The following is a 12660-nucleotide window of genomic DNA, read 5'->3' on the forward strand; positions in this document are numbered from 1 at the left end:
GATAACCCTAATAGTCCTCTATCCACCGACACTAAAAACATAACCCTAAACCAATCACAAGACGAGATAAATCAATTTTAATGAAATAAGAAACATGGCGAAACAGAAAATTTTGAAACGTCATAACTCTAGTTTAACAACAACTCGAGGGAAATCCCTTGAGTACACGATAGCCCTAACAGTCCTCTATCAAACGACACTAAAAACATAACCCTAAACCAACCACAAGACGAGATAATCAACTTTCAATAAAACAACACAGTTCAAATTTCCAGCGGTTTTCCTAAAGAAACCTCAACTTTCAAAACGTCATAACCCTTAATTTAGCCAAAACTCCAGGAAAATCCCTTGAGTATGCTATAGCCCTAACAGTCCTCTACAAAACGAGACTAAAAACATAACCCTACACCAATCAGAACTATAGATAATCAAATCAATACCTGAAACTAAAAATAGCAAAAGGTAAAAGAAACTAATTCTTTGGAAATTGTAAACAAACCGGTTTAATTAAATTTCCATTAATTCCCTAAGCAATTAATCGAGCCATTGACCCGTATTAACATTAAAATAATAATAAAATAAAGATAATAGCGGCTGTGGGAGCTAGCTTTATTGATGTCTTTATAAATTGGTTTTTGGCCTATTTTCCGCGCCTAATAATGAAGCTATAAAAGAACACACTTTCCTTTTCTTCTAAAACCATAAGTTAATAAGATATGTTCCATCCATAAGTATGACGCTACCTAATTCGCGAAGGAGAACGAGGGGGAGCGAGAATTGAATTGAAGTCCTAAGTACACTCGGTGGTGGTTAATTAATTTTGCAGCTCCATCTAGGCACTCCTATTTAATCTGCATTACTAAGCCCAAATTTGACAGCAGCGCCACCTCACCACTCACCAGGCCCCTCTCTCGCTTTACCTCCTCTCGAATCTATGACCTCACTCACTCACTCACTCACTTCAAATTCATTACAAGCCTTTCAGTTTGTCATGACCAGATATTAATTAAATAAACTTATATGGAACATATCTTATAAACTTATGATAAAACCTAACCAATTGGCTTCATTTCAAATTGTCACGCAAATCGATCATTAACTAAAAATTAGATATTCTTCGTTTATGTTACGATCAAAAGCTATCTAAATAATCATAACAATGAAACTCATCACTTTTCATTGGCAGATTAAACATTAAGAACGGAGTGTTTTTCCGGAATTATAGGATTTTATAGGAGAGAAACAAATCACGTGTTTTTATAGGAAAATATATAGGAATAAAAATGCATGCTCATATATAATACTAACTATTTTGGCTTAATTAAACTATATTATAGAAAAATCTCAAATAAATTAAAAATAAATATAACAAATTGGGGATTTTACTTTGAATTAAATTCAGAGGAACTTAATTAAATTAAATTAAATTAAATGATATAATATAATTAAAAAAAATAATCCTGAGTACAAACTCCGCAGCCTGATCAATTTCGGTCAAATCTAGTCCCAAATGTCATCTCTATTTTAATTAAAAGAGTCATAACTAAATTTTAATTAAAATAAATTTGATAATTCTAAACCATATAAACGAAAACTAAGACCCCAAACTAAGCATCAAAAATATATAGCAAATATTATAGTCTGACCTTTCATGAAATTATAACATAATAATATAGGACAGGTTCAAAAATATAGGATATTATAGGAACTATAGGATTCCCTGCGCTAAACAGTTCATAATCCCGATCTATAATATTACTTATATACTTATAGCGGGGTTAAAAACCGTAAACCAAGGATGATAAAGTATGGAGTGTAAATAAAACACGTTTTTGACACTTACCCCTGCATACGGGCTTTCCCTATAAACAGGTGTAGCGTAGACAGAAACTGGTATATGCGTAACGGCGGTCGAATGTTGAGGGTACGAACTACGACCGGGTTCTTGAGGGTACGGATACCCTCGAGTACCCGCCAGTGGTGGACTGCGCACTCCCGGAGGTCGAGCTTTGTAAGGGGAACTATTTTCATGGGGAGGCCTAGAAAAAAAGACAGACAAGAAATCGGTATACATTTTTTAAACGCTATATAATTTCGGTTTCCAAAAAAAAAAACCGGTTTTATCCAGTGGGAAGGTTATTTTTAAAACCGTACACACACACACACACAAAAACCCTCCTACGTCACACAAACAGAAATAAACCTTTCCTTCCTCAATTTGTTATGTTATTTACATTACCAAAGCTTATTCGCTTTTGTAAACAATTGACTTAAATCAATTAATTTATCACCGCATTGAAAATAAATAATCCTTAACTTAAGCCTTGGCATTGCATTAATTAATTACGTAACGAATTATGTAATTTGTATAAGTGGGGTTAGTTTTAAGTGACTTTTAATTAGAATTTATATCAGATTAATATCTGTAGATAATATGACTTAGAGGAATTTTAATTTTAATTATAATTAATATAAACTAAATAAGTTTGCATCAGCACTGCCTAACTTTATAAAGAAAACTAACATAAATTATCCTTAATTTTCATCCCCATCCTTAATAGATAATCATAATTAAATCAGCATAAATTACGTTAATTTTACCCCCCCCCCCCCCCACGTCTAAAATAACTAACCATAATTAAAATTTCCCCCCTTAAATAAATTGAAACAACAAATTCATCAAACCACGAAATAATCTTAATAATTTCCTCCAACCAATTTACGTCATCAAAATCTGATCAAATGATGACAAAATATCATCTTAAGAAGAAGAGAAGACACAAATAACAACCCAAATAATTGGCAAAAATATCTTACATAATTCTGGCCGATTGTATTCCGAGCGTTTTAACGTTGCTCATGTTGTTTTAAAATAATTAATCCGTAGCATAAAATTGAGGCGATATTGAGGAGATACATATATAAAAAAACACCACCAAGGCCTAGGTAAAATTCTAGGGAGAAGAAGCAGGAAAGGATCTTGGCGAAGAGATACCGACGTAAAAAAAAATACTAGCCGTAGGCTGTAAAATATTTAAATGTCTTTTAAGATCACAGCCGTTTTAGCTACGAGGCAAAACGTGTATTTTCTTTCTTTTACGGATAACTGGTTTCACTAGATGCTATACTAGACCGCCATTAAACGTACGGTTAGGCTTAGTATATGGAATTTTGCAAAAAAGTAAAACTTCTAAACCGCACGACGACTCTATTCATATTTTAATCCAACAAAGCGTGATAATTCCGATAATTACGCGGCATTTTCGCGTAAAATCATGAGTTAAAAACCAATTAGCTACGATTGTTTAATTTAAAACTAGTAGCCATAGTTAGGCCTAACTTTTAAAAAATTGTACCTGTCATATTTGTCTAGTAAACACACGAAAAAGAAGCCTAAACAGGTGTTGTTGTATTTCCTGTTGATTTGTTGTCTTTTTTTCATTATAATCACAGCGCCACCTTACGTAAAAACAAGGGAACTTCGGTTAAGCCTCGGTCAATATTAATTCCGCCTAGTAACTAAGCTAAAACCATGAAGATCATTTTTACCGACCGCGAAAATTCCGCTGCTATTTCCTACGGTTTCCGTATATTACTAGGCCAAGGCTTAGCGTAGTGTATGAAGAAAAAAAAAAGAAGCCAAATTCACAACGGCGGCGGTATCACACACACTAACACACACAATAATACACGCGCAAACCGTATATATTCCCGTGGCCAACCTGCCAAGGCTTAACGAAGCCTACCTTCCCTCAAAAATTTCTACTAGGTTCTGAGTGAGTCAATGAACTAGCCGGGTGATTACAAAGCCGCGCGCTAGGAAACTTGTACGCGCGTGAAAAGCCTAGAACGGGGGAAAAGGGGGTGGGGGAGAAATTTAACCCAATGAGAGGGGAGCTAAAACGTCAGTAGAGGAAAACGGGGCTGCAAATAACCCTGGAGGGCGCGCAAAATTTCCTCCATAAAGGGCGGGAAAGAATAAAGAGGGCTAGAAATAAAAAGTAAAATAATAAAAAAAAAAAAGAAAACTAGGGGAAGAATCGAAAAATGGCACTACTAGACATGACAGGCAGGTTTGGAAGATCTCATTGCATGGGAAAAAGGGGGGATTGGAACAGTTTTGCGCCCGATATGAAGGTCAGAGTCGGATGGGGGGGAAGGGGGTTATCACGATTTTTACCCCCCAACCCGTTTTCCCCATTCCTTTAGAACTGGCCCGCTGACGGCCTCGTGTCGGGTGTTCCATACCCAAGACCGAGGCTTAGCCTTAACGATAAAATGTCTGAAAATAGACGACGGGAGTAGGAAAGGAGGTAGGAACTCGGAGGAGGAGCGCATTTTTGGCAGAGTCGATTTTACACCGTAGGGGGAGATGAGGTTACGGGGCACTCCATTCCAAATATCGGAAGTTACGCGTTATTTTTGTTTTGTTAAAGATTATCTTTATAAAAATACATCGAGAGGGTGAGTGAGAGAAACACCAAGGTTTTCATCAGCTAATCTGGATTAAGATAAGCAAAGGCCTAAATTTAAGCCTCGGTATATGTTTATGGAATAAAAAAGGAACCAAATTAGGCCCAAAAACAATCAAACTAAATCTCAAAACAACCTTCAGCATAATCATTAAACACAAGACCAAGGCCCGTCACTCCGTCGTTAACCCTAAATACATCGCTAAGCCTAACGGGTTTTCCCCAACACAAACAATCTATAATAAAAATTATAATGTAAACTATGACAAGTCACGGATAAATATTAGAAAACTCATTATTAAAAATAATAACTACAATTTATTCAAATTTAAATGTTTGTAGGTAGTTTTGGATTGAAAGGACAAGGTTGTATTGTAGCTTTAAAATTTAGGCCTAACTTTGACACATTAGGCTTGGACGATTAAACTATATACATAGGGCGGAAGCTAGTTTTAAAAAAATTGGACAAAATAAAAAAGGAGGTTAAATTTCTTGAGAGATGAAAATAAAATAAAAAAAAATATAAAGAATTCATACATTTTTCTTTCATTCTTTGTTACTTGTTTGGTCCAAGGTCAAAATACCGCCACAAAAAAAGACCGGCTTTAGGAATTAGGACCTTCTTTCTTACAGAAATACATAACTTAGTAGTAAAGTTAACAATATTACGTCCATTAGCAACCAAACTCTTTCCAAAAAAAAAAAAAATAAAAAGCTAAGCCTAACTCGGGCCTAATTTCGTCTATTTATATATTATAAACCCCCACACTTTTCCAGAAAAAAAAAACAGAAAAGGCGGTAAATTTAATTTATCGTTTACATAACTGTAGTTTAAAATTATCTTTTTAAAGTTGCAAAACCAGTTTAAACAATTTTGAATTTTCTTCTTTCTTAAATTTAGAAAATCATTGTAGGAGAGTTCATTTGTTTGTTAAAAGGGGAATATGTCTTGTTTATTTATTTATTTATTTATTAATTCTTTAAAACCGGAACTAAAACCCCATTTAATTTATAAAGGAAAATAAACTATAATGGAACTTCAAAGCGCCTTGTAAATTAATTAACTTTAAATTTAATTAAATATAAATATTTAAATAGGTATCGCCAAATACAGCAACAAAAACACTACAAAAATATCTCCAACAGAAAGGTAAATAAAAGAATTCCAACCTGGAATTATCGATTTATTGGCAAGTTTGAAAAATAGGCCTAAAAACAGGAAGCGGAAAAGGTTTCCTAACAAAAAAAAAAAAAAAAAAAAATAAGGAAAACAGAGGGGATAACCACTTCCAAATTCTACGGGGAATCGATAAGGGGTAATATTTAAAGCACTAGCTGCCAAAGTTAACAATACCCCCTCTCTCTAAGGGTGTAACAAAATCCATATGACCTAAAACTAAAACTAAGGGAACCTTTTTTAGACATAATTCCCAGCTGTGCCTAAAAACGTCAACAGCTGGTAAAGCATTTTTCCCTAAGCAAGGTGTATAGACGTTAAAAGTTCATAACTTGAAGTTTCAGCTATAGATAGTGCCTACCATTAACAAATATTTCAATAAATATAAACACAAATTATGAATTGGTTGTCAAAAGGGGGGGGGCCTTCTTGCACTCTGCAGTGTCGTGTCGACGTTCTGAGCCTTTCTCTGGCCCAGAAAATGAACTTTGTCCCTACCGCGCATGTCTAGACTAACCAAGGCTTAAGCTAACTTCTCCAAGAAAAGAAAAGGGCAAATTACGTTTAAGATTTTTTTATATGAATACATAGTTTTCATACAAGGAGTATTGATACCATTTACGCCAGGATACCAGGGTAGTGGTTGACAAAGCCCAGTATTACCAAATAGCTTGGCCTCCTGGTGTAAACGGTATCAACACTCTTTGTCTGAAAACTATTCGACCACGCCTCGGAACTGGATGTAGGATTATCTTAAGTGTGTTTCTTATCCCCGTAAAAAAATGATACACTGTTTAGGCTTAACGCCCTTTTTATAATACCATGGATTATACCGGGATTTAGTGCAATAACGTCTTAACTTCAGTTTTGTTACCTTCTTGAACCGAACTGAACTGATTGATATTGAGAGGTCAAGGGGTAAATAAATAGCTAGCGGAATACCTAACACTAAAATTTAGATTACTAAAGGTAATCCAGAGCAATACTGTTAAATCCTACATCAGTATTAGCATAATTACAAATAAAGATAAACAGTCATTTTTAACTATAGATATTATTGCAAAACGAAATTATAATTGGGTAGTTAGTTATACACCACGTGCCTGAATATTTTTCTTATCTACAATTTTCTTTATCCACAAAAAAAACGAACCAAGAAGAACTAGGGGTGATTTTCTCTCTCTCTTCAAACCGGATGTGTCCATAGAAGACCAAGGCTTAACAAAAACCCTAAGGGCGGGACATTAAATAGAAACTTTGGCGGGAGGGGGATAAGGCGGGAAGCCAACCGCGTCACCATGGAAACCAGATCGTATCCATCTCTAAGGGTTACCTCAAAAATAGGGGTGGTTTATGGAAGAGTCCATTTACACACACACAAACGAAAAAAGAAATTACATCCTTACAATTGAGTTGACAAAAATTGCAAGTAAGACTCGGGAGTCTTTACATTTATATATAATAATATATAAAATATATTGGCAATGACCTTGAATATCACACAATAAAAAAATATGGTCGAAATATGAATATGAAACTGATTAAGGAAAGTTTTAAAACAAAAATTCGATTTGGTCTCAACTTCTCAAGGTCATTGGAAATTTTAATCGCTCAAACCTATGCCAATTTTAATTAATTACAACGCCTATTATTCCTAGATTTGAATAATTAGCCTTATTTCCTGCAGCCTACACTCCTACTCTAATTGATTAACAGTTGATTTTTGAAACAGATCTCTTCTGTTATCGTGGAAAGACTTTTGATATCATAATATCGTCTTTAAAAAAAATGTACTCAGACGACAAGATAAACAGTTATTATCTATCAATATTTGAACATAACTTATTTAAGTATACTGCTAAGCCTAATGGCAATTAATTACGCATTTAATGCGGTTTTACAAAGAGATAAATGGTTATGGATTCACTATTTGTTACTGCTAGACCCTTAAGCCATACCCCAATAAATAAAATTATTTTAATTACGATTTAATTGTAATTAAACCTGCATGGTAATTATTGTAAAATGGAAGAGCTTTCTTTTTTCCCCTTACGCCTGCCTTCCATTTCTGAGCTAGCGTTTTTGTCATTAAGCCTCGGTTATAATTGTAACTATACAAAGGCTTAAGAAAACTCACCGATCCGTCGCTTTACTGGACATTTTCATCCAAATTCGAGAACGAATTAAGCCTCGCGTTACGTAATCTCGTACATCTTGAATTTGATCACAAACGCGATTAATTTAATCAATTAAAACACACAGACGCGACGGATTTAGAAACGAATTAACTAAGCCTAAACACGGTGGGTTACCCGAAAAACTTGTAATTTTTTAGGCCCTAAAATTCTAAACGATTTCAAACTCGCTAGAGCAAGGGCTTCCAAAGGCAAAGCGGGGTAGCGCGAGAACTACGGGGGGGGGGAGGAAACGATCCAATCACCCTCTATGCAACCACGTCAGCCAATCAAAACGCGAGATTGGACACGAAACTCGAGATGACGTAACGAACAGCCCAGCAGGACTCTAACTTCCGGCGTTAAGCCTATTTATTTTTTTTTCTATGCATAGTAGTATTTTTGCGTAGGACTCAGCTAGACTGCCTTAAACCAAGCGGCATTATAGGCCTAACCTTTGTTGTTTTTAGACGTTTATCGAAAAACATACGTTAATATGAATTTTCAAATTGAAAATTGCGTTTATGGTTGTTATAAATATACAGATAATATTAAAAATTTTGGTAGGATTTTACTTTACCTACCTAACCCAACCAACACTTGATTCTGACTAATTAGGCCACGGGGAGTTCGAAAAAAATAGTGAAAAAATTCTAAACCCGCCGCAAGTTGGTGAAAAAATTTTTTGAAAATTTGAAAATTGCAAGTACTTACCGCCATTAAGACCGCTACGCGCCTAAACGCATTCTGCCCTCGATCTTGAAAAACTACCCGGGGGGGTAATAATAAGAACTCGCGACGGAAATCAAGGAGCACATACTGCGGAAATATAGCTATGAAATTTTAAACACCCACTGAAACATTTAGAATTCTCATACCAGGATAGAAAAATATTTGAAGCGAGCTCCAATTTTAAAAATAAACAACGATATTTTGCTAAATTGCGTAGATTATTTCGGAAGTAAATAAAGATAAACAATAATATTTTGGAAAAGGTGTAACATTATTTGGGAAGTAAATAAAGATAAACAATAATATTTTGGAAAAGGTGTAACATTATTTGGGAAGTAAATGAAGATAAACCACAATATTTTGGAAAAGGCGTAACATTATTTGGGAAATAAATGAAGATAAACCACAATATTTTGGAAAAGGCATAATATTTTTTGGGAAAATAAATGAAGGCATAGAATGATATTTTGGAAAAGACGTAACATTATTTGGGAAGTAAATGAAGATAAACCGCAATATTTTGGAAAAGGCGTAATATTATTTGGGAAGTAAATATAGATAAACAATAATATTTTGGAAAAGGCGTAACATTATTTGGGAAGTAAATGAAGATAAACAATAATATTTTGGAAAAGGCGTAACATTATTTGGGAAGTAAATGAAGGTAAAGCACAATATTTTGGAAAAGGCATAATATTGTTTGTTAAGTAAATGAAGATAATTAGCAATATTTTTGAAAAGGCGGCCAATTATTGGGAAGCAAATGGTGGTGATCAACAATATTTTAAAAAGGCTTCAATATGTTGGAAGAAAGTGTATGTTAAAAATTATACACTACTAACTGCAAAACTGTTTATACCGATGGCTATGCAGTAAAGTGTGGCACTTAGCGTTACCCGAGAAACACCACTTGGAGGTGGCCACACGTCGTTTCTCATGAGGAGTTTTGATAAGGCAGGCCCCCTTGCCTACTGCCGCTACAATCCAACCGGGAGTTTTGATAAGGCAGGCCCCTTGCCTACTGCCGCTATAATCCAACCGGGAGTTTTGATAAGGCAGGCCCCTTGCCTACTGCCGCTATAATCCAACCGGGAGTTTTTATAAGGCAGGCCCCTTGCCTACTGCCGCTATAATCCAACCGGGGAGTTTTGATAAGGCAGGCCCCTTGCCTACTGCCAAAAACTAAGAAAACGTTGCCTTATTCGTCAGTGAATTCGGCAGTGTTTTCTTCGTTTTGGCCAGCAATTAAAAATGCTGGTTCTGTCTCGGGATCGAGAGTAGCCAGCTCTTCCTCCGAGACCCCGATTTCAATTAATTCAAGGCCTTTTTTGCCCGGTCCAGGGTAGCAAGCCTTTACGTCTTCCAAGAACCGAGCAAAATTGGTTCCAGGAGGAAGCCAGTTTCCATCCTGGTCCTTGAAAAATAGGCATCGGTACCAATAAGAAGCCATATAGCTACTTAATGACCTGTCTGTTCTGTGGGACTTAATGGCATCCTTCACGTGTCTATTTCGGTTCTCGATGTTGTTCGTATGGGCGCGAGAATCTTCCGAGTTGACAAACTCGTACTTATGAAGCACGGTAAGGTGCTCCCGAAAGCCCATTAACGTACAATTCATGTACATAGGGGCTCCGTCAGACACGATGATGGACCCAGGGGCTATATATTTTGCCATTTGCGTCCACAGAACAGCACGGGACTTATTTTTCACTTTCAAAAATAGACCATCTTTTGTATCCCGGCAATAAATTCCAAAGATACAAATGGTTTCCCCGGCTAACTCCGCCCCTCGGTTGTATTTGCGAGTATGAAGGTAGGTTTCGTCCACCTCCACAAACAGTCCTGGTCCTCCAATCTGAACTTTGTCGGCCCTATTAGAAATGACAATCTCCGTTACCTCACGACACATGGAAAAATAATCCACAACTGTTCGTGAGGAACATTCACTATGGGTTGTAGCGTCAGTGACGCTCATTTTACAAACCCAAAGGAAAACGAGGAAAAGATTGTCGGTAACCGACAAATTTTGATTATAAAACCATGTGTTTTTGGAGGGGACGAAAGCCTTCACACACTCGGAAACCAAATGATCGGGAACCTTTTTCTTCAATGCCCTTAAAGCCTTTCGCTTGTTGGCTCGAGATTGCCCAGTGGAACATCGGATTACGTATCCAAACCGACTTTGGTTGTTAAACACCCCCACAAGAAATCCATCGATAATTCCATCGTCGGATTTATTTCCGCAAGTACAAGCGATCTTTCTTTCATTGAAAGAAGTAACGCTTGGAACCAAGTCCAATGAAATCACCAGAGTTTTAGCGTCCCTTTCAGATTTGGCCCTTAACTCTTCGTTCATACATGGAAAAAATCCACCCCAATTTTTTAACGAAATACTGTGGAAAAACTGTTCCGCAGTTTCAAAATTAGGGTTTTCAAAAGTTGGATTTTCCATTTTTGAAAATAGGCCAGCCACAAAACCAAATGCTTCCCACCAAAAATGTGTTTCTTCCCACCAGAAATGTCTCTTCCCACCAAAAATATCTCTTCCCAACAAAAATATCTCTTCCCAACAAAAATATCTCTTCCCAACAAAATAATGCCACAAAATTGAGTTTTATTAAACCTCTCGCTTAGCTCGCTCAAACGCGTCTGATGAGTAATAAAGAATTGTCTTAAAAGGTCACCTGTTACTTAAAAACGGTTCGCGCATGCGCGAACCGTTGCCATGGCAAAGAAGAAGGTTGCCACGTTACCATGACAACCATTGTGCCGGCGGTGGGTTTGGATGTTTTAAATCTAGAACAAAAATTCATTTTCTCCACGTGAAGTGAAATCCTAAGCTATCCGAACCAAAAACCTAACCGAACCTGCTTCTGCCCACAATAAAAGGTAGATTTAGATCTTTTTTTTTCAAACCATTTATTGAAAAGGATTAACGGTTTGTAAAAATAAAAATTATTTGAGATAAAGTTGATAATTATGGCTTTCAAAAGCAATCGCGTTGCAGCGATGCGAAGGTTGCTAAATGGAAAGGATGTATCTGATTTTAGCAGCGTTCCTGAACATATTGTGTGTGCTTTTTTTGACGAATGCACCATAGAGAAAGAAAGGTGTTACTGGAGTGGCCGATACAATGCCTACAACACGCGTATGTTGTACCGATGTGTAGCACAGAATCCACCAGAGGCGCTACATGTTAAGGTTGGTGCGTACGACTATAGCGCCTTCTATGGTGAAAATAATTTAAAAATATTCAAAGAAACTTTGAAATATTTTAGTACAAATTTTAGTACACAGATGGCAGCACTATATTACGCACCAACCCAAACTTAGGCTGCTCATGGAGCGTCCACTCGGCCACTCCAGTAAAATGCACATACGTAAAAAGAATGCAAGTTGTAGCATTCTGCATATTGAATGGAATATCGGAATACAATTTTTGGCGAATCATTCGTTGGAAAGATTGTTCAAGGCAGGACGAACGTAAGGTTGCAGATCTTTTCATTTACATGAAAAAACCGGAAAATCAGGGTAGATATTATTCATATGATATTCATTCAGGACTTATAAAATATTTGGATGGGGCTACTAGATATTTAGGTTCTCGAATTGAGTCATCTTAATTAATTTATTATTTACCGATTTTCACGAGATTTGGTGGAATTTCAGTAAATATATACGGCAGTAGGCAAGGGGACCTGCCTAAACAAAACTCCCCATGAGAAACGACGTGTGGCCACCTCCATGTGGTGTTTCTCGGGTAACGCTAAGTGCCACATTTTAAGCAAATATTATATAATTTTCCAAATAAGTGACCGCCTTTCCAAAATATGTTGTTTATCATCCCAAATAATGTTACGCCTTTTCCAAAATATTGTGGTTTATCTTCATTTACTTCCCAAATAATGTTACGCCTTTTCCAAAATATTGTTGTTTATCTTCATTTATTTCCCAAATAATGTTACGCCTTTTCCAAAATATTGTTGTTTATCTTCATTTATTTCCCAAATAATGTTACGCCTTTTCCAAAATATTGTGGTTTATCTTCATTTACTTCCCAAATAATGTTACACCTTTTCCAAAATATTATTGTTTATCTTTATTT

At 36.1% G+C, this 12660-nt stretch overlaps 1 protein-coding gene across 4 annotated transcripts in view; it reads right to left on the bottom strand.

The window, feature by feature from the left end:
• The window catches only part of Smr (nuclear receptor corepressor smrter), a 35458-nt gene extending 27443 nt beyond the window's left edge, over window positions 1-8015 (bottom strand). For 3 of the 4 annotated variants that reach the window (XM_089857612.1, XM_089857613.1, XM_089857610.1), the window contains exons 1-2: window positions 2818-3788; window positions 1844-2039 (exon numbers count right to left, since the gene is read on the bottom strand). In XM_089857612.1, coding sequence (XP_089713738.1) covers window positions 1844-2039; window positions 2818-2861 — 240 coding nt within the window. In that variant the 5' untranslated portion in view covers window positions 2862-3788. Of the gene's footprint in view, window positions 1-1843; window positions 2040-2817; window positions 3789-7786 lie in introns of those variants that run through there. The other variant, XM_089857614.1, reaches the window with a different exon arrangement.
• Between the last annotated feature and the right edge of the window lie 4645 nt (window positions 8016-12660).

The sequence above is a fragment of the Phalangium opilio genome, unplaced genomic scaffold (assembly GCF_054372755.1).
Source record: "Phalangium opilio isolate 3A_F unplaced genomic scaffold, DU_Popi_V2 ptg000217l_1, whole genome shotgun sequence".
Taxonomy (NCBI): Eukaryota; Metazoa; Arthropoda; class Arachnida; order Opiliones; family Phalangiidae; genus Phalangium; species Phalangium opilio.